The sequence below is a fragment of the Chrysemys picta genome, chromosome 1 (assembly GCF_011386835.1).
Source record: "Chrysemys picta bellii isolate R12L10 chromosome 1, ASM1138683v2, whole genome shotgun sequence".
In the NCBI taxonomy this organism is placed as follows: domain Eukaryota; kingdom Metazoa; phylum Chordata; order Testudines; family Emydidae; genus Chrysemys; species Chrysemys picta.
In genome coordinates, this window is record NC_088791.1 from 16,693,541 (window position 1) to 16,719,069 (window position 25,529).

The window sequence follows — 25,529 nt, forward strand, 5'->3', positions numbered from 1 at the left end:
AGGCAATTTCCCATGACATCATCATTAAGGTGCTTGGTCAGCGGCCAGTGTTTTTTGCCCTGGCAGGTTGCGCCAAGCCTTTCAGGCGGAAGAACGGGGAGTTCAAGACAGGCATTTAAGAAACATTAGTACCAAAGCGCCAGCCCCGAGCAGCTTGCATGCCTACCCCTAAGCAAGATGGCACCACTGGCTTCACAACGCTCCTCTACCATACGCAGAACTGAGCCGCCCCTAATAAAGATGGCGCAGATCCCACGGCTTGCCACTCGGCGGGCCAGAGACGCTTTACGCATGCGCAGCACTCCAGTTTCGGTCCCAGTGCCGGGGACGGGGCAGCCGAGGCAGTTGCGCCTGCGTGTGACCCGAGAGGCGAGGGGGCGGGGCCTAGTTAGAATTTTGGCGGGTGACCCGGCTGAGGGGAGCGGAGCTGGGCGCGGTAAGTGCGGGGGCTGCCCGGAGCAGGGGGGTCTGGGGCCGTTGGGGGGAGGAGAGATCGCGGGGGTCGGGGATCCGTGGGAGTCCCAGGGGCGGGCGGGGGTCGCCGGAGCGGGGTCCCAGCTGGGGGAGGGGGGCGAGAGGGGGAGTCCACTGGGACACGGGGGTCTGTGCTGGGGTCCCAGGTGGGGCAGGATCGGGGCTCTCATAGGGGGAGGGATCCCCTTGTCATCTCGGGGGGGGGGGTGGGTGGCTGAGGAGGAGTCCCGGGTGGGGAAGGATCGGGGGAGTGAGGGTAGGAGCGGGCTCCAGGGGGAGAGGAGATCAGGGTTGTGGATCCCTGGGAGCGGGAGGGGGAGTCCAGTGGGGGGCAGGTTCTGTGCTGGGGGATGTGGGGTCGGGGTGCGAGGGTGGCTCTGGCAGTGCCCAGGGAAGGGAAGATGCTGGGGGAAGAGTCCTGGATAGTTCTGGGAGGTGTCTCTGTCTGAATGCTCATGAGGCCGGTCACTGCTGTGAAGCATCTCACAGGTGAGTCAAAGAGATGTAGAGTCAGTCAGGAATGAAACCAGCTCCTCCCTGACACACAAGCACACTTATTAAGAAGTGGTGACATCCCCCACCCCAGCTACATGGGATGATGATTAAAATGTTATGGCTCCAGCTCCCTTTGCCTTGCTGCGTGTGGCTATGTGCCAGGATGGACCTTAGCATTGTTATTCTGTAGAAACCTAGGAATTGCCATGCTGGCTAGACCCCAGGTCCATGAAGTCCAGTATCCTGTCTTTGACGGTGGTCAGCACCAAGTGCTTCAGAGGAATGTGCAAGAATTTTGCAGTAGCCAGATGTATGGTAATCTGCCTCCCTGAAAGTCTTATCCTATGCCCTAACATAGAGGTTCTCAAACTGTGGTCCGCGGACTACCAGTGGTCCACAAACTCCATTCAGGTGGTCCACATGTGCATCTTCTCCAGGTATGCACCTTAGAGGATAGTTCCCTCTAAGGTGCATACCTGCGCTTCCACGTACAAGAGAATGAAGGGCCACCTACCTAATTAGTGGAGCCAAGCTGGCATGGCTCCACTAATGAGCTGCCTGGACCCTGGAGAGGATGCACATGTAAGGTGAGGTGGTGGCCTTGGGGGAAATAGGAGGTAGGTGGGAGGGGGCAGTTGGGTGAGAAGAGGGGGTGGAGGGAATTTGGGACGTGCAGGGCCAGAGAAAGAGGCGACTTTCCCCAGCTCCAGGGCCGTGGGCTGCCAGGTAGAGAAGGCCCTCCTTGTTGTACTTAAAGTACTGCACAGGATCTTTTTAGGGAGAATAAGACAAAACGCCACATTTATTAGTAATACATGTATTTCTTAACACTGTATCATATGCATATAATATATTACACTTACACTCACACGCACACACACAAACACACTCCGTCTTGTTGTTACCAATTAGTTGCTCCCCTTAACTTCACTGGCCAGGTGAGTTAGATGGGGGAGGGGGTGGAGCCGGGCTTCTGCCGATCCGGATCGATGCTCCCATGTTGACAAGACGAGACCCGGGGTCTTCTGCAAGACACCTCATTTTTATAGCAGCTTTCCTCTTATGCAAATCTATACCAGATTCAAACTCTGTGTCTGTCCATTGGTCCTTTGTGCTGCTTTCTTTTGAGTGTTGTCCCAATGCTGCAAAGAGGGTGTTTCCAAAAGAAGGTGCTTGCTTCTAACCCCCGAGGCCATCATGTCTGCTTGTCTTTAACGAGCCCACTTGACACGTTTTATTGTCCTTGGGTCTGGCTCCCAGCCCCTCTCCAACAGTTAAGGCTGTCTGGAGGTGCTGCCTTCCATGCCTTGCTCATCCACACCTCATTCATTCAACAGGGCAATTGATTAAGAGTGGAGGGGGGGAGAGCTCTTGTTCTACTGCTAGCAAAAAGAAATTTTTCTTCTATCTTATTCTATCCTTAGGGGCTATAATATTATACCAAGGGCAATGCAAAGTTTCTAAATGAGCCTTTGATACAAAGTCCCATGAAAACAGAGGTCACACATGGGTAGACCCACCACAAGGTTATATGAAGAGGTACAATGTAAAGTCATATGAAAATTATCAGAGATTTATCTACATCCTTCCCAACCCCAGTTTGGGGACTACCGCAGCGGGGAAGAGAGGGAGAGACCCCCCTCCTTTCCAGCCCCAGCTCAGGGGCTGCTGCAGCGGGGGGGGAGGGGGGAATTCTCTCATCGCATTAGAAAGATAAGACTACTGATATTAAAATGTGTTGTGTGCTTTTATTTGTAGAACAAAAAAAATTAATAATTACTTTTTTTTTATATAGTGCTTTTATTCAAAGCGCTTTACAGTAGTTAGCTAACGGTACAAACAACATTTGGAAAGATCATTAAGTTGTCCGCCGAGACCCTCAACAATTTTCAAGCGGTCCGTGGAAAAAAAAAGTTTGAGAACCACTGCATATTTAGCAGCCTATTATGTTTAAGACCTGAAGCTTGAGGGGGTAGCCCTTCCAAAACTCTTGTTTGCATTAAGTTTTAGAGCTCTGGGTATTTTGTATCCATATAAATGTTTAATTTCTTTTAAATCATACTAAATTCATCTGAAGAGAGCTTTGAAAGTTCTAATTTCAAATGTTTATAATTCCCTTTCCTGTGCTACATCAAAAACATTCACCTATCTGGGTGATAGTAATAGTGTGTTGGCCACCATAGTCTCTAAGCATTATTAAGGCTACGTTTTAGTCACGGGTATTTTTAGCAAAAGTCACGGACAGGTCATGGGCAATAAAGAAAAATTCATGGCCTATGATCTGTCCATGACTTTTATTAAAAGTACTAGCGGTGAAAATTCTACCCCCCTGAGAGATGTACATATACCTACCTAACCCCAGGTGTAGACAACACTAGGTTGATGGAAAAAGAATTCCGTCGACCCTCCTCAGGAAGGTGGATGGAGTACCTACACTGGCGGACATAGGGAGTGTCCACACTGAAGTGCTACATAATCACACGTGTGTGTGTGTATAAGAAACTATGCTACTTGATTTTAGTAGTTCTTGTTCTTCCTTCTCCCACTCTGTTTTTGCTGTCCCTTGTATCTTATCTTCTGACTTCAGGAATTAAACTCTTTGGGGCATAGGTCCATATCTGTTTTTCTCAGTAATGCTCCTAGCACGCTTTTGGGTGTTCCACCCCATTTTGTTTATCCACTTGATTCTTTAGTACGGACCAAATGATGTTTTCCCCATTAAATAAACTTTCCAGATTTTTGTTTGATCTCTAAAGCAGTGTTCAATGTCTTTGAAGAAATCTGCTTGTCCAGTAACCTATAATAAGCGATAGGAGAAACTGAGTTCTTCCCACGCACCACCACTTATTTTCTGTCTAATTAATAATAATATCAAAGTTTGGTACTCCAGATTTCTAGGGAAGTGTCCATCTGTTCGAATCATCATATACTGAAATAAAAACAGGTCCATCTATTTTAATGACTGCATGTTGAAAGAAGCATGAGAAACCTAGAAATAAGAGACAGATTTTTAAGAGTGAGAGATATTAACCATTAGAACAAACTATCAAAGGAAGTGGTGGATTCTCCATCTCTTGAAGTTTTCAAATAAACATTGGATGCCTTTCTGGAAGATACTCTGTAATCAAACACAAATTATTCGGTTCAACAGGAGTAACTGAATGAAACTCTATGGGTTGTATTACACAGGAGGTCCCAATAGGAGAGCCATTGGTCCCTTCAGGCCTTAAAAGCTATGAATCTATTAATGTGGTTGGGTGGTTTATTTTTTAAATAAGGAACCTAATGTTCTGATACAGGGGTCTCGAAACTTTGAGACGAGGGCCATATTAGATTTTTGAAGGGGCTTCGTGGGCCAAAGTGACTGTGGAAGAAATTAAATATATGCAAATATATGCAAAATTATAAAAAAAAAACAACACTACTCTACTGTGTCAGAGTTGCATTAAATTCTAAATCAGGTATAAAAGTTAATCGATGCAGGTACTGTGAAATCACACAAAATATTTGTCAATACATTAAAAATCATTTCACATTTTTTTATTTTATTTCTAAAAACTCACATTTGTATCATACAACTGCTGTTTGGTTCTATTAGTGATGTAGTTAAAAGTTAACCATTATGAAATTGTTAATTTCCATCTTCTTTACTCCATTTATTGGAGATGTAATTAAGCATCTGGTTTGTATTTTTACCCTAAGGCAGGGGTCCGGGCCTGCTTGGCTGCAGCAAGGACTCTCCCCTAAGTTGGCTCCCCTTTTGGGGGGACACTGGCTCCCAGAGGCACTCACCCCACTGCACAGCTCAGCTGAGCTACTCCCCCCTCCAAGCTGCTGCCGGCAGCCCCTCCCCCTGCCTGCTCCACGTGCCTACTCAGCTGCGTGCAGCCTGCCTGTTTGCTGCAGCCTGGCAGGTACAAGGAGAAGCAATGGCTCTCCCCTAAGTTGGCTCCCCTTTTGGGGGGACACTGGTTCCCAGAGGCACTCACCCCTCTGCACAGCTCAGCTGTGCTGCTCCCCCGTGTGAGCTCCCTCTGCTTGCTCATGCCTACTCAGCTGTTCGCTTCTCCCCTGTTGGTTGGAGGGCCGGACAAATGGAAGCCCCGGGCTGGATCTGGCCTGCGGGCCGTAGTTTGGAGACCCCTGTTCTGATACAATAAGAAACCAATGTGTGCCTAGTTTATGGACTAAGAAATCATATGTACATGCAAAGTAGAGGAGATAAGCTCCCCATGCTAAGGGAGGCTGTGTTGTCTAATGGTTAAGTCATGAGATTGGCTTCTCATCCCTGCTCTGCCATTAATTTGCTATGTGGTGGTATAGAAATGTAAATTATTTCAGTTTGAAGCTTTGAGAGGATGCTGAAATAATGAAGTGGCCGAGACAGCGACCATTGCTGTTTTAAATAGTTAAACACATTAAGAAATCTGTGATAATTTGTGTCCCTAGTTTATGCATTGAATCCTTGTTTTATTTGTCATGCAAGTTAACAATATTGTTGCTTTTCTCTCCCTAACAGGTGAGATTCTTCCTTTGGGGACTCTGCTGAAGCAGTCCTGTTGAAATCATGGATGGTGAGATCTGCAGTTTTCCTTCCCCCAGCATTTCCTTTTACATCTAGGGCCAATAAATGAGTGTAGTTAGTGAGTTAATGAGTTCAGAGAAGATGGCTGTAAACTGCATTTAACTAGTGTAAAATTAAATCACAGTAATTGTTTATTAGCAGATGCTTTTGAGGTCCAGAGACTAAGGCTATGTCTACACTTGCACTTTTGTCGTTAAAACTTTTTTCGGTCAGGGGTGTGGAAAAAACACACCCCTGGCTGACAAAAGTTTCACCAACAACTGTCCACACTCTTCCACCAACATAACAACTGCCACTCTCTTCCACCAGCATAGAGCGGCTACACAGGAGACCTTACAGCTGTAAGGTCTGTAGTATAGACTTATCCTAAATCCCCTACCAGTCTATTCAAAATGCCTCCGTCAAAATCCTCTTCAATTGAGCTGCCTTGTCACATCTTCAGCATCAAAGGCTAAATCACGCAATTGTTCTTTCCTCTGAATTTCATCTCCCCTCAGTCTGTTTCGTTCCCCTCTCTCTGCTCACATTTCTTTATTGCCTGGTCCCTTCTGGCCCTGCACATATTTCCTTGGTCTTTGATTCCCTTCTTCCCCAGACATGCTGCCCAGCTGCTTGGTCCCCATGCTCTCCTGAATATGCTCCCCTTCTCCTTTGATCCCATTGATATTTCCCGCTGATGACTGGCAGTTCCACCCCCACTATTGGCTCTGATCCCTTTGGACAGCCCCTGTTTCTACTTTTTCAGACCTCCAGACTCTTCTTTGTAATGAGGCTGCCAACAAGGAAATGCTAGCAAAGTGCGGCCTGCCAGCTTTCTGTGGGCCATTGATGGACCACAGTTTGGAAGCCTGTGCAATAAACCAAAAATTAATCTAGAACCAAAATAATATAGAGCATACCTAACAAGCTGTAGAAATCTCCTGTCATTCCCTGTGTTTCTGCTTGCAGCTCCAATCTACCTTTCTTGATCAACATAGCTGACAATTTCTGCTCCTTGCTTTGTTGTTTCCCGTGTAACTTTTTTTATACATAGCGAATTTTAAAGAAATAGTGTCTCAGACACATTGTTTTACATTAGACGAAGAGATTGGAAGCTATTCTGTATTCCATTGTTGTCTTCCTTTTTCCAACAGCAGTTTCACTTGGGGCTAACTTATGGTTTTATAAAAAAAAAAAAATCAGGGCTCTGATTACATCTAATTAGCGATCAACTTTTCTTTGTAATTAGATCTGATTGCAATATCTTGGGCACATATTACATTGCAGTTTTCCTTTAATTGGGCTGTGGTGACTCTTGGTTTGATTGGTTTGTTTCAGGTGATGATGACTTGGAGCTGTTGGCCTCCCTGTTAGAAGAGAATGAGGCAGCTGAGGATGGGACTACTCCTGAAGAGACCACAGCTCACTCAGATGAGGCTGGAGAACCAGATGAGTATGATGAGCTCTTTGACGCAGAGGATGATGCATCCTACACCGAGGAGGTTGATGCCGAGGAGAGTGAAACCAGTGAACAGAAGGAAAATGCATCTGCGTTGTTTGGAGATGTGGATGACCTGACAGAGGAAGAGGAAGAAACTGTACAGGAAATACCCTGTTCTCCAGCTCTCAATCAGGAGAAGGAGAAAAACAATCAAGATTTGCAAGGTTTGCTAAACAGCAATTTTTGTCTGATTTGTCATGCCCTTCAAGCTCATGACCTTCAAATATATATAATCTCTTTACAAGCTGTGGTGATCACTAGAGAGCTGATTAGGGCATACCAGAGGGCTCACGGGATTGGTTAGGGATATAGAGCCCTTCCTCTCAAGGTCTCCAGTTCAACTCCAGCCCTGTTGGGAAGTGGTTGAAAGCTCTCATGAAGACAGTTGAGTGGCCTGGGTTAAGTAAGCATATTGGGTTTAGTCCAGTTTTAAATGTCCACATGGCAAAATTTACCATCCCAAATGCCACCTTTGTCAACAGAAAGACCAAGGACTGAATGAGCCATGGAGACTGAACTACCCCCTCACCCCTAGAGATGGTTCTGGTTAGGATTGAAGTACATTAGCACACCAAAACAGGGAAGCTTATGTGACCACTTGTACCAGTTCTATGGATAAAGAGTTCTTCACCCTCTAAGGCTGTCACTCTGGTAGCTTTCACCAGTACAAAAAAAATCATCACACACTTAAACTTCAACAACAGGCGGTTCATCAGAACTGCTTCTTGTGTGTTTATTGATCTTTGGGGCTGAATCTGATTGGGTTGGTTAAAGTCTTAACATAAAAATCAGCATCAGAGTAACTTAAAGGGGTAGTATCAATGCTATTGTGACTATGCTAAGTTGAGCCATGCGAACACATACAGGTCGCTGGTATACGATCCAGTGCTGGTACTTTTGGGGCTGATACTCAGTACTCCATTGTTTGTATTGAGAGGGAAATATTAATGCACATGGCATAGCATCACCTAACTAGTGTTGATTGTATGAAGAAATACCTTTGTTAAAGAAAAATTCAGCTCCAGGCGGGCTGTTGGGAAAGTCTGTTCTCCCTGTGAATCTTACAAAACTTGAGCTTTCTTTTTATCATGGCTTCAGTCTTTTTTCTCTCTTCCCTTAGAATCACTTCTAAATTCCCATCATTTAGTAAAGCCAATACACTTCCAATAATCTTGTAAATCTTAATCCGTGCTGGTTTCCTGCTATCTTCATGATCTTTTCTCTCTCCTAGATGAACTGAGGAAATTGCAAGAGCAGATGAAGAAGTTACAGGAGCAGTTACAAATGACTGCAATTGGGCAGCCATCCAGCTCAGGCCCTCAGAAAAAAACCCTCGGTAACTAGGTTAACTAAACACATTTTTCATGTCTCTGCATCCAAACTTGTATTTATAGTCAAGTCTTGCAGACAGCTAGGTGTCTAGGCAAAAGATGTCAACTAGTAGAAGGGGGACAGCCCGGTTGAGAGAACACAGGCCTAGATTCTATTCCTTGCTGCTACAAATTTCTTGTGTCACCTTGGGCAAGTCACTGAATCACTGACCCTCAGTTTCCCCATTTTACATGATGCTCTGGAGGGTGTTGTACTGACTCACGTGCATAAAGCTCTTTGAGGTCCTCTGATGGAAGGCGCTACATTGGAGCCCATTGTTAGTAGGCAGTGGTACATTTCACACAACATACACATCAGATTGCTTTGTGGTGTTACTGTGAGTGATACAGCTGTGTGGTGAATGTGGTAGGGATAAAAGGGTCATATTTGGGGCTAGCAATGTGTGTTACCAGAGCTCCAGCTTAATGGTTCATATGTACCTGCTGTCTTGAGTTACTGGAGGATGAGTGGCTGGTTTCTACCCAGCTGTTACATTTAAAATGCAGGCTTCAGGAGCTGGCAGCTATATGGAAAGGTTTCCACATTGATTCCTGTATTTAATTTATACAAGGATGTGTTTAGTTTGGAGCAGTTATTAGAGTTTGTGTCCAGCCAATGAGGTCTCATTAATATTCTTTGTTTTTGTTGACCAGGTAAATCGCCATGTATTCCCTTCAAGGAAAGGAAAACTCCGAAACTCCAGGAGTCACCATGTTTCTCTGCTCAGCTCAACAGTCCTGCTTTATCGATAACCAAACTGGGAGCCCAGAAACCAAAACATTCACCATCAGGTATAGTTCTTAATAACTAGGTTGTGGTGCAGTTAAGCTGCCTTAGCGCTTTGCTGCTGTCTGGTAAATATTAGTTTGGGCTCTCATCTGAGAATATGAAAGTTACACTGTAGATCTGAGGCACTGGCTTAGTCTCTTAAAGCTTGAGTCATTTACAAGTGAACAAGAGCTAGTCCTTGAGATTCCACTACAGGGAACAATCCTGTACTGAGGAGGCAGGGCCAACTAACTGAATAAGTTTTTTCCATCACTAATGTGGGTAATATGGTCTAGATTGGTGTCCCTTGTTAAGTTTAAGTTGCTGTATTTTATAACTGAGAATATTGTTTTTCATTTTTTATGCACATTTTCCTTCTTTTCCCCGCCTGTTGTTTACAGAGAATAAGAGTCCTCCTCCAAGGCCAATATCAAGTTCATCATTTCAACCTCTCAGATCTACTCCTGGGAACAGGCCCAAAATGGCCACCAGACACCGGACTCCCCAAATGCAAGGGAGTTCCAGTGTGACTGATCAGCCAGTCTCTGTGGAAACTTTCTCTGGGCTCAGATTAAGGTCAGTGACCCAAAGCTGTTCTGGGTGTCAAGGGAACATTTTTAAATAACGGGAGAGATGTGATCCTTCTAATGGACTGTCCTAAAGGTGCTTCTTATGTCAAATACATTGTGAATGCGGATCTCGGGCTGTTAGATCAGGGTGAAATTTTTAGTTGGCTGTATTTTATAAATAGCTTTCTCATCCCAGAATGAATATTCTCTGATCAGGGTGGAATGTTAATAATCTAGCAGCAGTATTGGTCGGTAGTTCAGTAATTAGACAGCAACATCTCTGCTGACTTATTTACCATTTTTTGTCCTCTTCTACAGATGCTAACCATGCTGTTCTCACCTAGAGTCCATTTTTAACAATGTAGCAGTCATTTTATTAGACAGTGTGCTTAGAACTGCTTCTGTCACAATATGTTCAGAGCTGGTGGGGAGGCAAGGGAGACATGATGGAGCCTGCTCCAATCAAAATGAATGGGTGTCTTACTATGGACTTCAGTGTGAGCAGGAGGGGGCCCTCAGGAGCTGACCCCATATTCCCAATACTTGTTGTGATCACAAAAGGTCTCTTGCTACTTGAAATGGCTTTCCTCATTGGAAAGAGTGGTGAATTTCCAACTTGCACTCATGCTTGGGCAGCAATATTGTTCAGTCCTTGCTGAAATGAATAGAATTAACCACAGATACAAGTTTAACTTGCTGTGTTGGTATTTGGACACAACTAAATACATCAGCAGCCTTCAAATATTTGTATATGTTTAACACCAGTAACTGACAGGAATTGTTTCAGGTGATCTAAGGTTGTACAGCTAGGAGGAATGGGATGAAATCAGGTGCAGAACATACTTTTCATTGGTTTCAGAGTAGCAGCCGTGTTAGTCTGTGTCCGCAAAAAGAACAGGAGTACTTGTGGCACCTTAGAGACTAACAAATTTATTTGAGCAAAAGCTTTTGTGGGCTACAGCCCACTTCATCGGATGCATAGACTGGAACATACAGCAAGGAGATATTTATACATACAGAGAACATGAAAAGGTGGAAGTGGCCATACCAACTGTAAGATTATCACTTCAAAAGGTTTTTTTTCTCCTGCTGATGATAGCTCATCTCAATTGATTGGCCTCTTACAATTGGTATGGCCACTTCTACCTTTTCATGTTCTCTGTATGTATAAATATCTTCTGTCTGTATGTTCCAGTCTATGCAGCCGATGAAGTGGGCTGTAGCCCATGAAAGCTTTATGCTCAAATACTTTTCATTGACTTCTATTAAACTGTGGAGTGATCTACCGGGGGGATGCTGGGCTCTTTAAGAACAGAGCACTACATACTATACTCCCAAGAACAGTCCTGCAATGATGGTGGTTGGGGATGGGCTAGACGGTCTAATAGGTCTCTTGCTGTAATTTCATGAATATAAAAGCTATTGTACATGGTTTTTAGTCATCTCCCTGTATTGGTGCTAATGTTAGTGGTCTCTATATGCTCTATTTCTTAATGTAGAAAACCCCGTGTGTCATCAGTGGAAATAGACAGGAAAATGGCTGGACGGAAGCTGATCAGACTGTCTCAACTGCAAGGCAAACTGGCTGGGGGGAATCTGGAGGAAACAGACTGGGTAACATTTGGAGTCATAATAAAGAAAATCACCCCTCAGAGCTCAAATAACGTAAGCAGTTTTGTTCTATTCTCAATTAAATGAGGGTATTTTCACTGACAGGTTAATTAGATTTTGCACATTTTGTCAGCCAACTCCACATTCTTGTTTTAATTAAAACAAGCTACTATATTAAATTTGAATATTCTAGTAGTCTAGGTTAATTCAGTGCTGCTAGTGTCAGCTCTCGTATGAGAACCTGGATGTATGGCATAAAATTATCACCTACAGAATGCTGTATAAATCTGCTCATTCTGTTGTGGTATATGCATTCTGTAGGATTATTTCATCTTTATTATGACTTATATTGTTATGAATTGCTAAATTCACTAGCTTTGGCCCCCCAGAAGAGCAGCTACCTCTATGAAAGCAGAAGTCACAATATTAAATAGCACCAAAAAAATAAAACAACCAAACTTCATTTTCATTCTTTATCCTCCAAATTCCAATCACTTGGTCCTGCAGTCCCAAAAGGTGAGTTGATGTGCTAGCTCATGAAATCACAAGATAGAAAAGATCTGTTAGGTAACTTAGTTGTTTCCCCTTCCAATGAAGGATAGTTGCCTATTGTTAGGCTTGGCAGAATTCAGTTTTTATTATTTATAATTTTGACAGATATCAATGTTTATTTTTAAGCATTTTTTTTCTATTTTTATCCATTTAAATTTTCAGTTGTGGGAAATTATGGAGGGGACAAGCAATAACTATTTAATGACCGTAGATGTTGAGATTCAAAAAGTTAAATGGTTATAACTGTTAAAAAAACAAATTGTCAACATCCCATGTCAAAATATACAAAGTACTTAGCCATAAATCAAACTCTAATAAGTTTTCAAACAAAATTTTTATTTCTTTTTGTATTTGTAAATTTTGGTTATTATCATTGGAAATATTTTTGTTGGTTTGCCTGTAAGGTGAAATAGATGTTTGTTGACATTTACCAATTAAAATTCAATCCTTCCAAGCCTACCTATTTTACATTTACTAGGGCTTTGTTCATTCTTGTTCTAAAAGTGCCAAGTCATGGGGCTTCTACCAGTTCTCTTGTGATCATTCTACAGGCTAATATTTTGTCCAGCAGAAGTTTAATGGTTAGACACAGAGCTGAACACAAGGTCTGTGTTCTAGATCCAACTAGGTGGTCTTAGGCAAAACTGCCTCAATTTCATCATCCGTAAAATGGGGTTAACACGTAGTGTACAGGGTTATTATGGATTAATGAGAGTGTGTGCGAAGTGCTGTATGGCTATTAAGTATTGGTAACAGGAGCAAGAACAGCGGTCACAATTACATGTTTTACAATTACCTTTGTAAGTAAATAATGTTGCCACAGTGTTCCCTGGCCTATGCTAAGTATAGAGAACAAAGGCAAAATTGTAACGAGTTTCGTGCAGATGGCTGTAAGCCTGGGCAATATCAGTGGTTTTCTTATTAAGATCTTAAAGGGAAAACCAATGTCTGTTCCAGGGCAAAACTTTCAGTATCTGGCGGCTGAACGACCTGCGTGATCTGAACAGCTGTGTCTCGTTGTTTTTGTTTGGTGATGTCCACAAAGAACACTGGAAGACAGACCAAGGCATGGTCATCGGGCTGCTCAATGCTAATCCCATGAAACCTAAAGAAGGCTCGGATGAGGTAACAGTGGGTTTTTTTTCCCCTTGAACTCATAATTTTATTTGGGCTGTTGCTGGGAAATGTTTCAAAACACTTTGCCCAACTGATGATGGAATTCACAGTGCCCTCAGAAGGAAAAGTGCTTGGAAATTCATATCCCACCCTGCAATGCATTCTATAAAATACCTCCAGCCTTACCACAGCTCCTTGTCTTGTTTCCCTGGAACCCTGAGCATATAAAGCTGGAATTTCCTTTTCCTCACTTGACAATAAATAGATTATCTGTCGAGAGGGTGTCTCGTTTTTCCCCTTTCTTTCCTTTCCTTTTTCCCAATCTGAGCAGAAGCCTAGGAATTTTTACCTCCCTTTTCCATTAGGGCCACTGTTTTTCAGTAATTCTCCCTGTACATGATTTATGGGCTTATAGTGGTATTTGACCTCTTGTCACGATGACTGCCAATCAACTTCTGAGGAAGGCCAACACCCCTTCTGGTACAGGCGCACAGTGGGTTAGCCTGAACCCTCAGTGTACAGTGGGTTAGCCTGGTATAAATCTTTCAATTAAAGTGAACTGTAAAAGGTGCTAACTTCCAGTACTGACATCTGAAGCCCTCTGTCTATCCACAGAATGCATACAGCATGGTCTGTAACAATGCAGCTGGTCATACCAATATAGCTAAGCTCTGTTCCAAGGGTGACCATGTTCAGGGCTGAGCAGGTATTTGGTCTCCATGCCTGTTCAGTCTTTGGCTTCTCTGTGGAGAATACCAGCAGCCGGGCCACTTGATGGTGGCTTTAGTCGGGCAAACTCACGTTCTCTAGAAATTAGGACTGAGACCATCTACTGGCTCATAATACATCAATTTGCTGTCCTGTGGTAAATTACATTTGGTCACTACCAACCTAGACAGGAGCTGAACCAATGACCTGGAGATCAAAGGCTCTGTTTCATTGCCATCCTTTGACCCATCGAGCCCCTCTCCAGAAGTCTGTTTATTGAGCCTTGGGTTTACTCTTTGTGCTGTTTCTTTTTAGATGTGTTTGTCTGTTGATCACCCCCAGAAGATCTTACTTTTGGGTGAAGCTCTGGACCTGGGAACCTGCAAAGCTAGGAAGAAGAGTGGGGACCCATGTACACAGATTGTTAACCTGGTATGTATCTATTAGTCTCTAGGCTGTCATTGAGCTGTTATTGTTGTAGGTCACTGATGAAGGAAAATCTGGCTGGTGCCTTTGAGCCAGTGCTCTGATTCTGTGCATTATTATTGGATTGTAATTCATAACTTGTGTGTGTGTGATTAGTTGTGTCAATGGGCCTGCAGGTGGCTTGCCTCAGTTTCCCCATCTTTCAGGGCTCTCTCAATCAAATTGCTAAAACTCTCTTCTCATGTCCAGAAACGCACCTCCCTCAGGCAAGATTTATTAACAGAATATTCAAAATAAAATTTCTCAAATCCCCATCAAATCTTGACTCCTCATCTTCCTGCTTGGGGTCTCCCAGGCCTTCTCCGCCTCTAGCCTTTTCCCTGAAAACTCAGGGTTCCCTGCTGGAGTCTACTTACTCCCTGCAGCTATTCCCTGCTGTCTCAGGCCTCTGCTGAAGTATCTTATGCCCAAAGACTCTGCAAGCTCTCTCTCCGTGAGCATCCCCCCTTCTCAGCAGCTTCCTGCTTCTCTTTATAGGTGAATCATAGAATGGTAGGACGAGAAGGTTGCTCAAGAGGTCATCTAGTCCAGTCCCCTGCACTCATGGCAGAACTAAGTATTATCTAGACCATCCCTGACAGGTGTTTCTCTCACCTGCTCTTAACCCAGCTGGTTCTACTAACTAAACCCCACACCTCATCTTAGGTGTGGCAGTCAGGGCTAATGATATGAGACTGGCCGGCTCCAGGCCTTTAGGGGCAGGCCACCCCATTAAAAGTGGTAAGGTCAAGAAGGAGGAAATGAAATCTTAATCTAATCTAAATATCCTTTGGCCATCATATGCTATGTTAAGATGTGAGCTTTGACATCTCTGCAAGGGACCTTATGAGAGCACATCCCCTCTGATAATCTTTGGGTTCAGTTCTACCCAGATATATACACAAGCAAATGCATCTTGAAAACTGTTCCCATGTGACTAAGACTCAGTACATGCTCACAGCTCTGATGTCAAGACCACGTATCAAGAGTATAGTGTTGTGAAGAAGGGGGTGTGTGGGTGTAGGGAATATTTTAGTTTCCACTAGCGTCTGAGTTGGTGATAGTTCATCCAGGCTGAGAGATCAGACAGATGTGGGGATGATAAGAGAGAGGAATTGTCCCAATAAGAGCAGAGCCAAGTACCCACAGGTAAGTGTAGAAGGAAAAGAGTACAGACTCAGTACAGAACCTTGAAGGATACCAGCAGAGTGGAGGAGGATTGGAAGTGGGGTAGAAGCATTTGGAGATGGAGGAGGACAGCAATTGTATAAGACGTTTGCAACAACATTGGAACGTGCTTACACATCAGCACATGGAGACATGGGTGTGCAGTATCCTAAACCGCAACTGCATCAATAAACATCTAGTGCCAGCAATAATGAGCCAAGGGGAGGACATTTCCTGGCAGCTAAATTGGCTGGAGGAGGTGACTGGCTGTTGGCTAACAGGCACAATGTGCCTGATCTGGAGGTTCTTGCTACTAGAAACCCTGTACATAGAACCATATAGAGAATGATGTTATTTTGGTTTTGATGGAAAGTTAATGAACACCATGGGTGGAGGGTGCTGTTCACCTTATTGATCCCTCCCTACAGACAGACTAGGACAGTCACTGATTTTAATCTATGTTCTCTCCTGGATTTATATTGAAACATGTCTGTAAACTTTTTTAAATGGCTGTAGGAAACATCTCATTTTTAGTGTTGCTTTTCTTCCATGTCTGTGCTTGTAAAGAAGCTATGTAACTTTGAAGGTCATGAGCCATGGCCACATATATACTGATGACCCAGGTGTCTGTGAGGTCAAACCTTGGACCTTCAGACTTTGAGAATGAGCTATTCTAACAGGGAATATGTAAGACATTAGTGTGTGGGATCTTGTCTACCTCTAGTGACTGGTCCCTGCACTATAACAGCCGTCAACCCACAGTGGTAGAGGCCTGTGTGTCACATTCAGTACTTGCTGGTGACTCATGATGTCTGTACAAGCACAGCTTAGTTACAAAAAGATATTGTTGTTTTTCTCAGGGGAAATGTTATCTATCAATCTCCAGTTAGTCTTCAATAACAGAACTGCCTTATTTCTTTCCTTCAGAATGACTGTGAATATTGCCAGTACCACGTACAATCCCAGTACAAGAGGCTCAGCTCAAAGCGGGCAGATTTACAGTCTAGCTTCTCCAGTGGCCGTGCTCCAAAAAGGATAGCTCGCAAAAATCCCAGCTTGAAGGAGAGGCTCTGTCAGGATGGGTTTTACTATGGAGGTGTTTCTTCGGCAGCCTATGCAGCCTCAGTGTAAGAGAAACTGCTTAATTTCCTTGCAGCCCTTGGCTCTTTGACAGAATTCCCTTCCTAACTACGTATAAGTGTGTCCTGAAGTTATCTTTAAAGAGACCAGCATTCCTTTGGGTTAACTAAATTAACCAAACAGGAATCAAACTGCTCTGAGCCACATCACATTTGGCAGGGAGCCTGCCTGGCCACCCCAGGTAAGCAGAGTCAGTGCTTGGATGGAAAACCTCTTCCTATCCTTGAGGTGGTGTTGGTGAGTCGGTATGTGATGTTCTTACCTCAGAATCCTTACCACAACAATACCGCACTGTGAGGCTGGGGGTGCTGTGCTGCTCTCTTTCAAAGGAGGGGTAAAACTTAAGTCCTGAGCACTTAGGATCATTAAAGATCCCCTGGGCATTTTTAACCACTGTGTCCTGGCTAAATGTTATCTTGGGTAATTACATTCTGATATATATCCCTGTATCTTGTGGTGGTTTTTTTTTTTTTTTTTTTTTGACTTCCTAACCTTAATGATATGATGTTGCTGTGTGTTATTAAATAGTTACTGCCTCGCACCTGGGAGTGGTGGACAAAGTGAACTATATGTATCTGGTTGCTACTTCACATGGGTTCTGAGACTTAATTGGACCCTTTCCAAATCCCAGTGAAGTCAGCAGTGGAAAGACTCCCATTGACTTGAGAGGAAGCTGTATCATGCCCAATACTTGCAAATCATGTTTAGGATTCTCCTAACAATGCTACCTGATTACCTCATTAAATGACGTGTGGCTGTATGTAGCAATCTCTCCTGTCTTTTTCTGGAGCTAATATTAGCCAGATTTCATCAAAGTCTCTGTGTCTCTGGAATACTCAGAAGTGTATATCTAAATCTAGGCAGAAATGGGAAACCCAAGTCTTTGAGATACAAAAGATTACAGCACAATGTCCCTACTTGTGAGGGAAGCACCTGCTCAGAGTGAATGATGGGTAATTGGAGCATTTGGGGAGTTGCTGAGCTGATACTCAAACTCCAGTATTGCTCCTCACCCTTTACTTCACATCTTGGAGCAGCACTCACTTTTTGTGGGGTTTTGTCTCTGTAGTGCAGCAGCTGCAGCCCCTAAGAAGAAGATACAAACCACTCTCACGAATCTGGTCGTAAAAGGAGCTGATGCAATTGTACAAGAAACTAGAGAGAAAATAGGTAACTTTCTTTTTTCCCATCACATGCTTGCCGCCTGCTGTGTGACATGTCTGTGGAGCCCATGATGTGTGAGCTAGTTTAGAGCCTCTGGGAAATTCTGTAGTTACAAAGATGCCCGGTCTGAATTCACTTCCCCAAATGATCGAAACTTCTCCCCCTGGTATCACAGCTGCAGGGAAAAAGGTGCCCAGAGATTGTCCAGTTCTCTTCAAAGTTTGTTTTGCACCTCCCTTTTTATTATACAACCTCCTGCATGCACATAACTCTGGGATAGAAAATTACTGGCCAAAGTCTGGAACTTGAACCATCGAGTCCTTGGCCAGCATGAAAAAGTTACTGCTAGACTGTGGTAGTTCTAAGATCTCCAGTTGTGAATCACTGGCCTGAAAACAAATGATTTAAACCATTGGAAATAGGGTGTTCATGATTTCTGGGGACATTGAGTATGCCCCGAAGAGAGGCATTCTGGGGCGGTCCCAGCACAGTCATGGGAGGTGGGGACCTCGGAGTTCTAATCCTGGCTCTGACACACTTCTTCCATGACATTGAGCAAGTCACTTAACCTCTCTGCCTCCGTTTCCCTTTCTGTAAATAGGATTGCCCTTGTTGGGCTGCCCAGAGGAGAGAGGAAGGCTGGTCTAGTGATTAGGACACTAGTGTGGGACTTGGGAGATTTGGTTCAATTGCCTGCTCCAGTTGGTGTCTTTCTGTGTGATGCTGGACAAGTCACTTGGTATCCCTCTGCTTCAATTCCCCCTTTGTAAAACAGGGATAATAGCACGTCCCTACCTCCCAGGGGCATTGTGAGGATAAATACATTAAAGATAGTGAAGTGCTCAGATACTAGAGTAATGGGCCCATCTAAGTACCAAAAATAAACAGGTGGGATTTTGGGAAGCTAGTTTGTGACCTCTGTTAAGATGAGAGTAATATGTGAGCACTGAATATTATGTTTCATAGCAATTCTCTTGTTAGAAATGTCTGATGCATCAAATGTGAGTGCTGAAGCCAGAGCTTTCCCTTCCTGGTTCTGAGTCTGTTGGGTTTTTTGTGCGCTGCTCCAGGTATGGCGAAGAAACCCATGCCGTGTACTGATGAGTTCAAAGAATTGTTGGCAATGCCAACCTTTGGAGCACGAAACCTCTGCAAACACTTGGCCAAAGCAGATGCAGCAGGTATGTCCAGGTACTCCCGTAACACTCCCCTTTGCAGAGCCGTGGCTCATTCCTTGCAAGTCTCAGTGTCTGTATATTTATTTCAGATGTTCGAGGGAAGCAAGGATCTGCTTTCCAGTCTATCTCCGCTTCAGCACTGATCAAACAACAGAAGCAGCAAATGCTGGAGGCCAGAAAAAAGCGATCAGAAGATATACAGAGGCGGTAAAACTCTCTCCAGCATCTGCTGATGTTTTACAGGCAGACTGTCCTGTAGGGTGGGAGGGTTTAAAGTTTTATAAAACCTAATTTAACTAGGAATATCATGAGGCTTATTTCAATGAACAGCCAAATGCCCCAGCATTGTGCCTGAGAACCAGAAAGGATAAAGCAGGGAGAGTGTTAGAGCAGGAGGCTGGGAACTATGATTCCTGGGATCTGCCCACTCTGTGACTGACCTACCTACTTCACAGGGTTGCGCTGAGCCTTAACATTTGCAAAGTGGTTTGAGCTCTGATTAAAAGGAAACTGACCGGCCTAACTGCGCTATGCAACTATAGCAATACAGGCAAGGCCTCTTTCATTGAACAATGGCTTACAACGTGTCTTCTAAAGTCAATTGTACTATTTCGAGCTTTTTTGATTTGCCAGGGTGACCTATGACTATACTTCAGTGTTTTTTCCTTTTTTAGGTTTCTTCAGACTACAACAAAAACCAATAGCCCAGCTTTACCATCCTCCTCAGGGCTCCGCTCTCCAACCCCAGGGGCTGAATTTCCCAAAGCTGCAAAAATGTCAACCCCTCAAACACCCAGGCTGGGGATAGGCTTCACTGAGGGCGATGATGTCCTCTTCTTTGATGATTCTCCACCTCCAGTACCAAAATTGAATGGTTTAGCAGAAGCTAAAAAGGTAACAATCCCTTTGATTGGTTGGACTTTGAGCTCCTGACATGGGTCATGTTGCAACATGCAGCCTTGACTTCCGAGATCAACCTGTTAAGCTCTGTTGTGCCCCACTGTAAGCTTCTAATTCCTATTAGCTGTTATTGTCCAAGACACATGCTACTAGTATGTCTTTTTGTAAATATTCAAAGTGATAGGATATCTGCTAAAGAAAATCTCTATTAGCCAGGACGGGTAAGGAATGGTGTCCCTAGCCTGTGTTTGTCAGAGGATGGAGATGGACGGCAGGAGAGAGATCACTTGATCATTACCTGTTAGGTTCACTCCCTCTGGGGCACCTGGCATTGGCCACTGTTGGTAGACAGGATACTGGGCTGGATGGACCTTTGGTCTGACCCAGTACGGCCGTTCTTATGTTCTTATCTGCAAGTTTCTTTTAGCGCCCAGTTATTAGAGTGATTTATACAGAAATCTCCAATGATGTTTCCTTGCTGCTTTGAAAATGCAATTTTCTTTTTTCTAGCTCCTCTCTATCTTGTGCGGTATCTTGGTCTGGATCTCAGACATGTAACTCCGTAACACGCCAATGAGAATTATCAGCCTCATTTTACAGATTGGGAAACTGAGTCAGAGGTTGGGAGACTTGGCAAAGGCTCCACTACTAGGAAATGGCAGAGTTGGGATTAGAATTTGGTTGGGATGCCCATGCTCAGTCTAGAACACCTTATTGCCTCTTCCAGTTGACATTTTCCCAGCTGCCTTGGAATTAGGAATGTGTGACCTTGGATACGTGTGTTCAACGTTAACATTTTAGTTCCCATTTTCTAGTTGGCTGCTATAAACAAACTGCGAGCAAAAGGCCAAATCCTCAATAAAACCAACCCAAACAGTGTTAAACGGAAACGACCTGATCTTGCCGATGTTCTGGAGATCACGGAGAGAGTTGAGAAAAACATCCCCTCATCACAAGGTATGAAAGCACAGAACTGACTTTAAAAAGTGAGTGTGTTGTACACACTACCCTCCAAGTATCACCAGGTGCCTTATGACTAGCTATGTTAAGCTCAGCAGCTGCTGATGAATTACTTTTGTAACTAAAATCACACACTGGGTCAAAGAGATTTGGAACTAAAACAGGTTTTAAACCTGATTTTAAAAGGCCTAATTCCATGATGGATCTGGTGACAAAGGTTGGGTATCCTGCTGCTATGGAGACAGACCCTGAAAGCTCTAGGCTTCAATAGCTCCAGCCTCGTATATTCATCGTCTATGGCTCCCATCACCATAGTACCTTAGCACCTCCCAAACGTTCATGAATTTATCCTCCCAGCACCCTCCCGAGGGAGGGAAGTCTGACTCAGTTTCACAGATAGGGAACTGAGACTAAAGGACTTGCCCAATATCATGCAATCTAAATAATAATAAAGCAGCAAATAACTGGGCTTCTGTATAAAAGCAGTGCTCTTTTCTTCTGAGTTCGGTTTGCTCATTTTGCATTATGTGGAACAGTAGCTCAGCGATTTCCCTTTGTATCTAATAGTGGAAATTCCGCTCGGAGTGGACTATTAAAATAGATATCAATATTACCTTTCCAATTGTCCTGTTGCATTATAAAATGTATCTGAAATGGTATTGGATCACTACCTTTAAATCTAACAGAATGCTGAGTATTTAATCTGTCAGAGATCGTGCCCGGAATTTTTAAAAAAATTAAAAATAGGATGAGTGTTGTTGGATTTTCTGCTGTTGGAAGGAATAGAAACACAAAATTTGTAATTCTGGTTTTAAATCTTTAACCTAGTCATGATCTCTAGTTGTGATTTTTTTTTTTTTTAAATGTGTATTAAGTTACTAAGTGCTCCTGGATCATATATGATACAAGAGCTGAGAGCACTGTAGAAACATCAACGTATTTATTCATGAATATATCAAGTATGTTGCAGTCGTTGGCTGGAAGATGTTCTAGCAGAGCAAAGCATTGTATAATGCCTCACCGTCGTCCTCTGAGATAAATATTCTCCCTGTTTCCCTGAAGTGCACACTGCTCCATTTGTCACAATGGAGTCTTAACTCTGAAATCAAGAGATGACAATTTAGGCTGGGAATTCTAATTGTGCCCAATTGACGTAGGAGCAGGAGTCCCACGGACTCTGAGAGGCTTCTTTTCCTAAATCTCCTAATCCCATCCTAAAATGTCATCCTTAGTTTTCAGAGTTAACAATCCATCATGATGAATGGGGTATGCACAAGTCTCTTTGAAAGGCAAAGGGAATTGTGCTCCTAAGTCAGTTAGGCATGATTGAAAATCTCACTTGTAAATGTCACTATTGCTGACTACTTTGCTGTTGATCATTTTATCAGAAATATTTCCTGATGCTTTACTTATCCCACAGCACTTCCCTTGGCTTCTTCAGTATCATCTTTAGCTTGATCCCCACTCTCCCCAAACAACTTCCCCAATACTACTGGCTGTTAGCAGTGCAGCATATTGCAAATGTGGGCTTATCATAAACTGACTATCCCAGTAGGTAACAGGCGCTCTGCTATCCTGATTGACCTTCATAGTTAATTGGTTACAAGCCTCTTCGTTTTATTGAGGCTGTTGCAGAATTTCTAGTCTGCTGCACCAGTGTTCTGCAGAATCCAGGGATAATACTGCAGAATTTAGGTCCAGCTTGGTACAGAATACACTGGGCTTTGATCCTACTCGGGCAAGGAATCCGGCTCTCTGTGAGCTGAGGGGTGAAAACATTATCTACTACCTGCTGTTCTAGGCCTGTTTTCCTCCCATTGCCTCAAGGTTTTATAGTATTTGTAATTGTACACAAATTGCATACTTGGCTAAATCTCATCAAGGAAAGCAATTTAGTGGCTACAGTGTGAGAGTGATTCCTAGCTTTTCCTTCCAGTTCTGCTCCTGACTTGCTGTGTGAATTCTGGTAAGTCACTTAACCTCTGGTTGAGTTTTCCCCTCTGCATGATGGGAATAATACCAATCTCATAAGTGTTGTGACGCTTAACTGTTTGTAAAGTGCTTTGAGATCTGCAGAAGAGGAAGCTGACATTGTTAGTAGCATTTTATTTTCTCTTGTGACCGGATTGGAATTTGGCCTAAGATCTGTAGCTACTGCACTAATTACACATCCTATTCTCATTCACTTCTCCTTTACATACAACCTGAGACATCGCTTCGAGTTCTTGTTGTTTGTAAAGTACAAAAGGATGCTTATGCTTAGAAAGCAGAGCATGATTTTAAACTCACCCCGTGGCACGAACAGCAAACCTCTCTTGTTTCTCTAGCTGCAGATGAACTAGAACCTGCCCAAAAGAAACGTCGAGAACAGCTGGCATATCTGGAGTCTGAAGAGTTCCAGAAAATCCTGAATGCCAAGTCCAAGCACGTGGGCGTCCTTAAGGAGGTAAGTGCTTTGTACATATACTTGCAATGAGAGTTAAAGTTCAGGGTCATTACAAATAATTAGACACTCTAACGTCCAAACCTAGGTGAGTGGTACATGAGCTTTTACAAAATATACATTGAATAGAAATGTTTCCACAATTTAAAAAAATTCCAGTGAAATCCGTTTGTTTGAATTTCCACATTCCCTTGTAGACACTGTAACATTGTGTGAATATTACTCCTGGGGGAATTCTGCGCCACTGCACAATGCAGAATGTGGCTGAGTTCTGGGGGCAAAGGGGTATGGGTGTCTGGGCTGGAGGATGTGCCCTGCGACTGGGCTCTGGGGGGTAGGGGATGAGGGTGTCTGGGAGGGTGCCCGCAGCTAGGCTCTGGGGGAAGATGGAGTGCGGGTGTCTGGGTTGCGTGGGGGGGAGGAACAGCTGAGTTCTGGGAGGAGGTGGGTACGAGTCTCTGAGCTGGGAGGGCTGCGGCTGGGCTCTGGGGAGGGAGGGGTGCAAGTGTCTGGGCTCTGGGGGCTGCCCCACAGCTGTGCTCGGGGAGGGGGGGGGTACAGGTGTCTGGGCTCTGGGGGCTGCCCCACGGCTGTGCTCAGGGAGGAGGGAGGGGGTACAGGTGTCTGGGCTCTGGGGGCTGCCCCACGGCTGTGCTCAGGGAGGAGGGAGGGGGTACAGGTGTCTGGGCTTTGGGGACTGCCCTGTGGCTGGGCTCTGGGGGGTAGGGGATGCAGGTGTCTGAGCTGGGGGGGTACCCCGCAGCTGGGCTCTGGTGGAGGCTGTGTGGGTGTCTGGTCCCTCGGCTGGGCTCTGGAGGGGAGGGGGCAGAGAAACCGGAACTAGGTTGTCATAGGAGTTTCTTTAACTCTCTACTCCTAGGGGGATGATGTTTTGTGTCTGACATAGTTGCTGACAGGTATTTTGAAATAAATTACCAAAATAATTGAAACTGGTGTGATTATATTGTGTTATTTTGACAAATAAAATATGCAGAATTTTGCAGAATTTTAAAATATTGTGTGCAGAATTTTAATATTTTGCTGCAGAATTCCCCCAGGAGTATAATATATGAAAGCTAGGAGGTGAAACGGACTAGTCTAGCATCATTGTTCAAGCTGCATGAGGTGCAAAAAGCCAATGAAAACACAGCTATTAAATATCTAAATTATACTGTCAGGTTTAATATTAGATGGGGTGATAACACCAAGACTTTAGATTTTTAACTTGACAGTGTCCCTTTAAGACACAGTTGCAAAGGTGTGTGTAATAAGTGAGATGCTCACATTGGTTATAATTCTTAGTGTAGTTCTAGCACTTTTCATGGGAGGAGCTCAGAATGCTTTACATGGCCCTATTCTGATTTAAAATCAGTGTATTTGCACAATAGAATATTTTTAATCTTTATATTTATTTTGTAAAATTGACATCTTCTGTTCTAAAGACCAGTTTAGTGTCAGTGTGAACCTACAAGTCCTGATTTTTTAAATTTATTGTTAAAGGCTAGTAACTGCTCTGGCACCTAATAAAAGCTTTTTGAATAAGAATTCTCATTTTCCTTTATTGTCCTTAGCACAATCCTGCAAGTGTTCCTGAGATGCTGAATGTTCAGTGCCCCCATGTAGCATATACACTTAGAAACACCCTGAAATGCAGCTTTGCTTTGAGGAGTGACTAAAACCAGCACACTAGTATGCAAGACAGAGCAGTTGAGGCACCCCCTGGAGCAAACCATCGTGAATCTGCTCCAGGGTGCTGGCCTACGCGTTGTGGGACAGGTGCAATGCCCCTGTGCCCCGCAGCGCCGGCAGGGAGCGTTGTAAGTGGCCAGGGCCGGCTCCGGGGTTTTTGCTGCTCCAAGCGGCGGGGGGGAAAGCCGCGATCGGCGGCACTTCAGCAGCAGCTCCACCATGCCACTTTTCTTCTTCGGTGGCACTTCGGCAGCAGGTCCTTCCTTCCGAGAAGGACCGAGGAACCCGCCTCCGAAGAGCCGGACGTGCCGCCCCTTCCCCTTGGCCGCCCCAAGCACCTGCTTGCTGCACTGGTGCCTGGAGCCGGCCCTGTAAGTGGCAGTGTGCGTGAAGCAGAATGGCTAGTGTGACCACCGTGCAGTATTGCAGTTTGCACTGGCTCAATCCCAGCAGTGCTGGTTGCAGTTATGTGAGTCTCTGGTGTGGCAGAGAAGGCTTTTGAGAGCCCAGGTGACTTCGCATAGCTCCACTGAGGCTGGAGCTGTAACTTCCAGCTCAGGTAGACATTCCCCCGCAAGCTTTGATCGAGTTAGCATGCTAAAAATAGCAGGGTAGCTGTGGCGGGATGGGCTTGCCACCCCGCATACAGTCCTGTCTGAGACCCTAGGTGTGTACACGAGCAGCTGGCCCATGC

General features: G+C 44.3%; 1 protein-coding gene across 3 annotated transcripts in view; it reads left to right on the plus strand.

Annotated features, from left to right (window-relative positions):
• Positions 1 to 298: 298 nt before the first annotated feature.
• MCM10 (minichromosome maintenance 10 replication initiation factor) overlaps positions 299 to 25,529 on the plus strand; it is a 32,096-nt gene continuing 6,865 nt past the window's right edge. Inside the window, exons 1-16 of one of the 3 annotated variants that reach the window (XM_008172226.4) lie at positions 299 to 436; positions 5,489 to 5,543; positions 6,872 to 7,198; positions 8,266 to 8,370; positions 9,059 to 9,196; positions 9,575 to 9,749; positions 11,242 to 11,407; positions 12,863 to 13,030; positions 14,045 to 14,161; positions 16,289 to 16,488; positions 17,571 to 17,671; positions 18,736 to 18,846; positions 18,933 to 19,050; positions 19,518 to 19,737; positions 20,559 to 20,700; positions 23,031 to 23,149. In XM_008172226.4, the coding sequence (XP_008170448.2) occupies positions 5,537 to 5,543; positions 6,872 to 7,198; positions 8,266 to 8,370; positions 9,059 to 9,196; positions 9,575 to 9,749; positions 11,242 to 11,407; positions 12,863 to 13,030; positions 14,045 to 14,161; positions 16,289 to 16,488; positions 17,571 to 17,671; positions 18,736 to 18,846; positions 18,933 to 19,050; positions 19,518 to 19,737; positions 20,559 to 20,700; positions 23,031 to 23,149 (2,214 nt within the window). In that variant the 5' untranslated portion in view covers positions 299 to 436; positions 5,489 to 5,536. Of the gene's footprint in view, positions 437 to 886; positions 964 to 5,488; positions 5,544 to 6,871; positions 7,199 to 8,265; positions 8,371 to 9,058; positions 9,197 to 9,574; positions 9,750 to 11,241; positions 11,408 to 12,862; positions 13,031 to 14,044; positions 14,162 to 16,288; positions 16,489 to 17,570; positions 17,672 to 18,735; positions 18,847 to 18,932; positions 19,051 to 19,517; positions 19,738 to 20,558; positions 20,701 to 23,030; positions 23,150 to 25,529 lie in introns of those variants that run through there. The other 2 variants (XM_042859446.2, XM_042859445.2) reach the window with 2 other exon arrangements.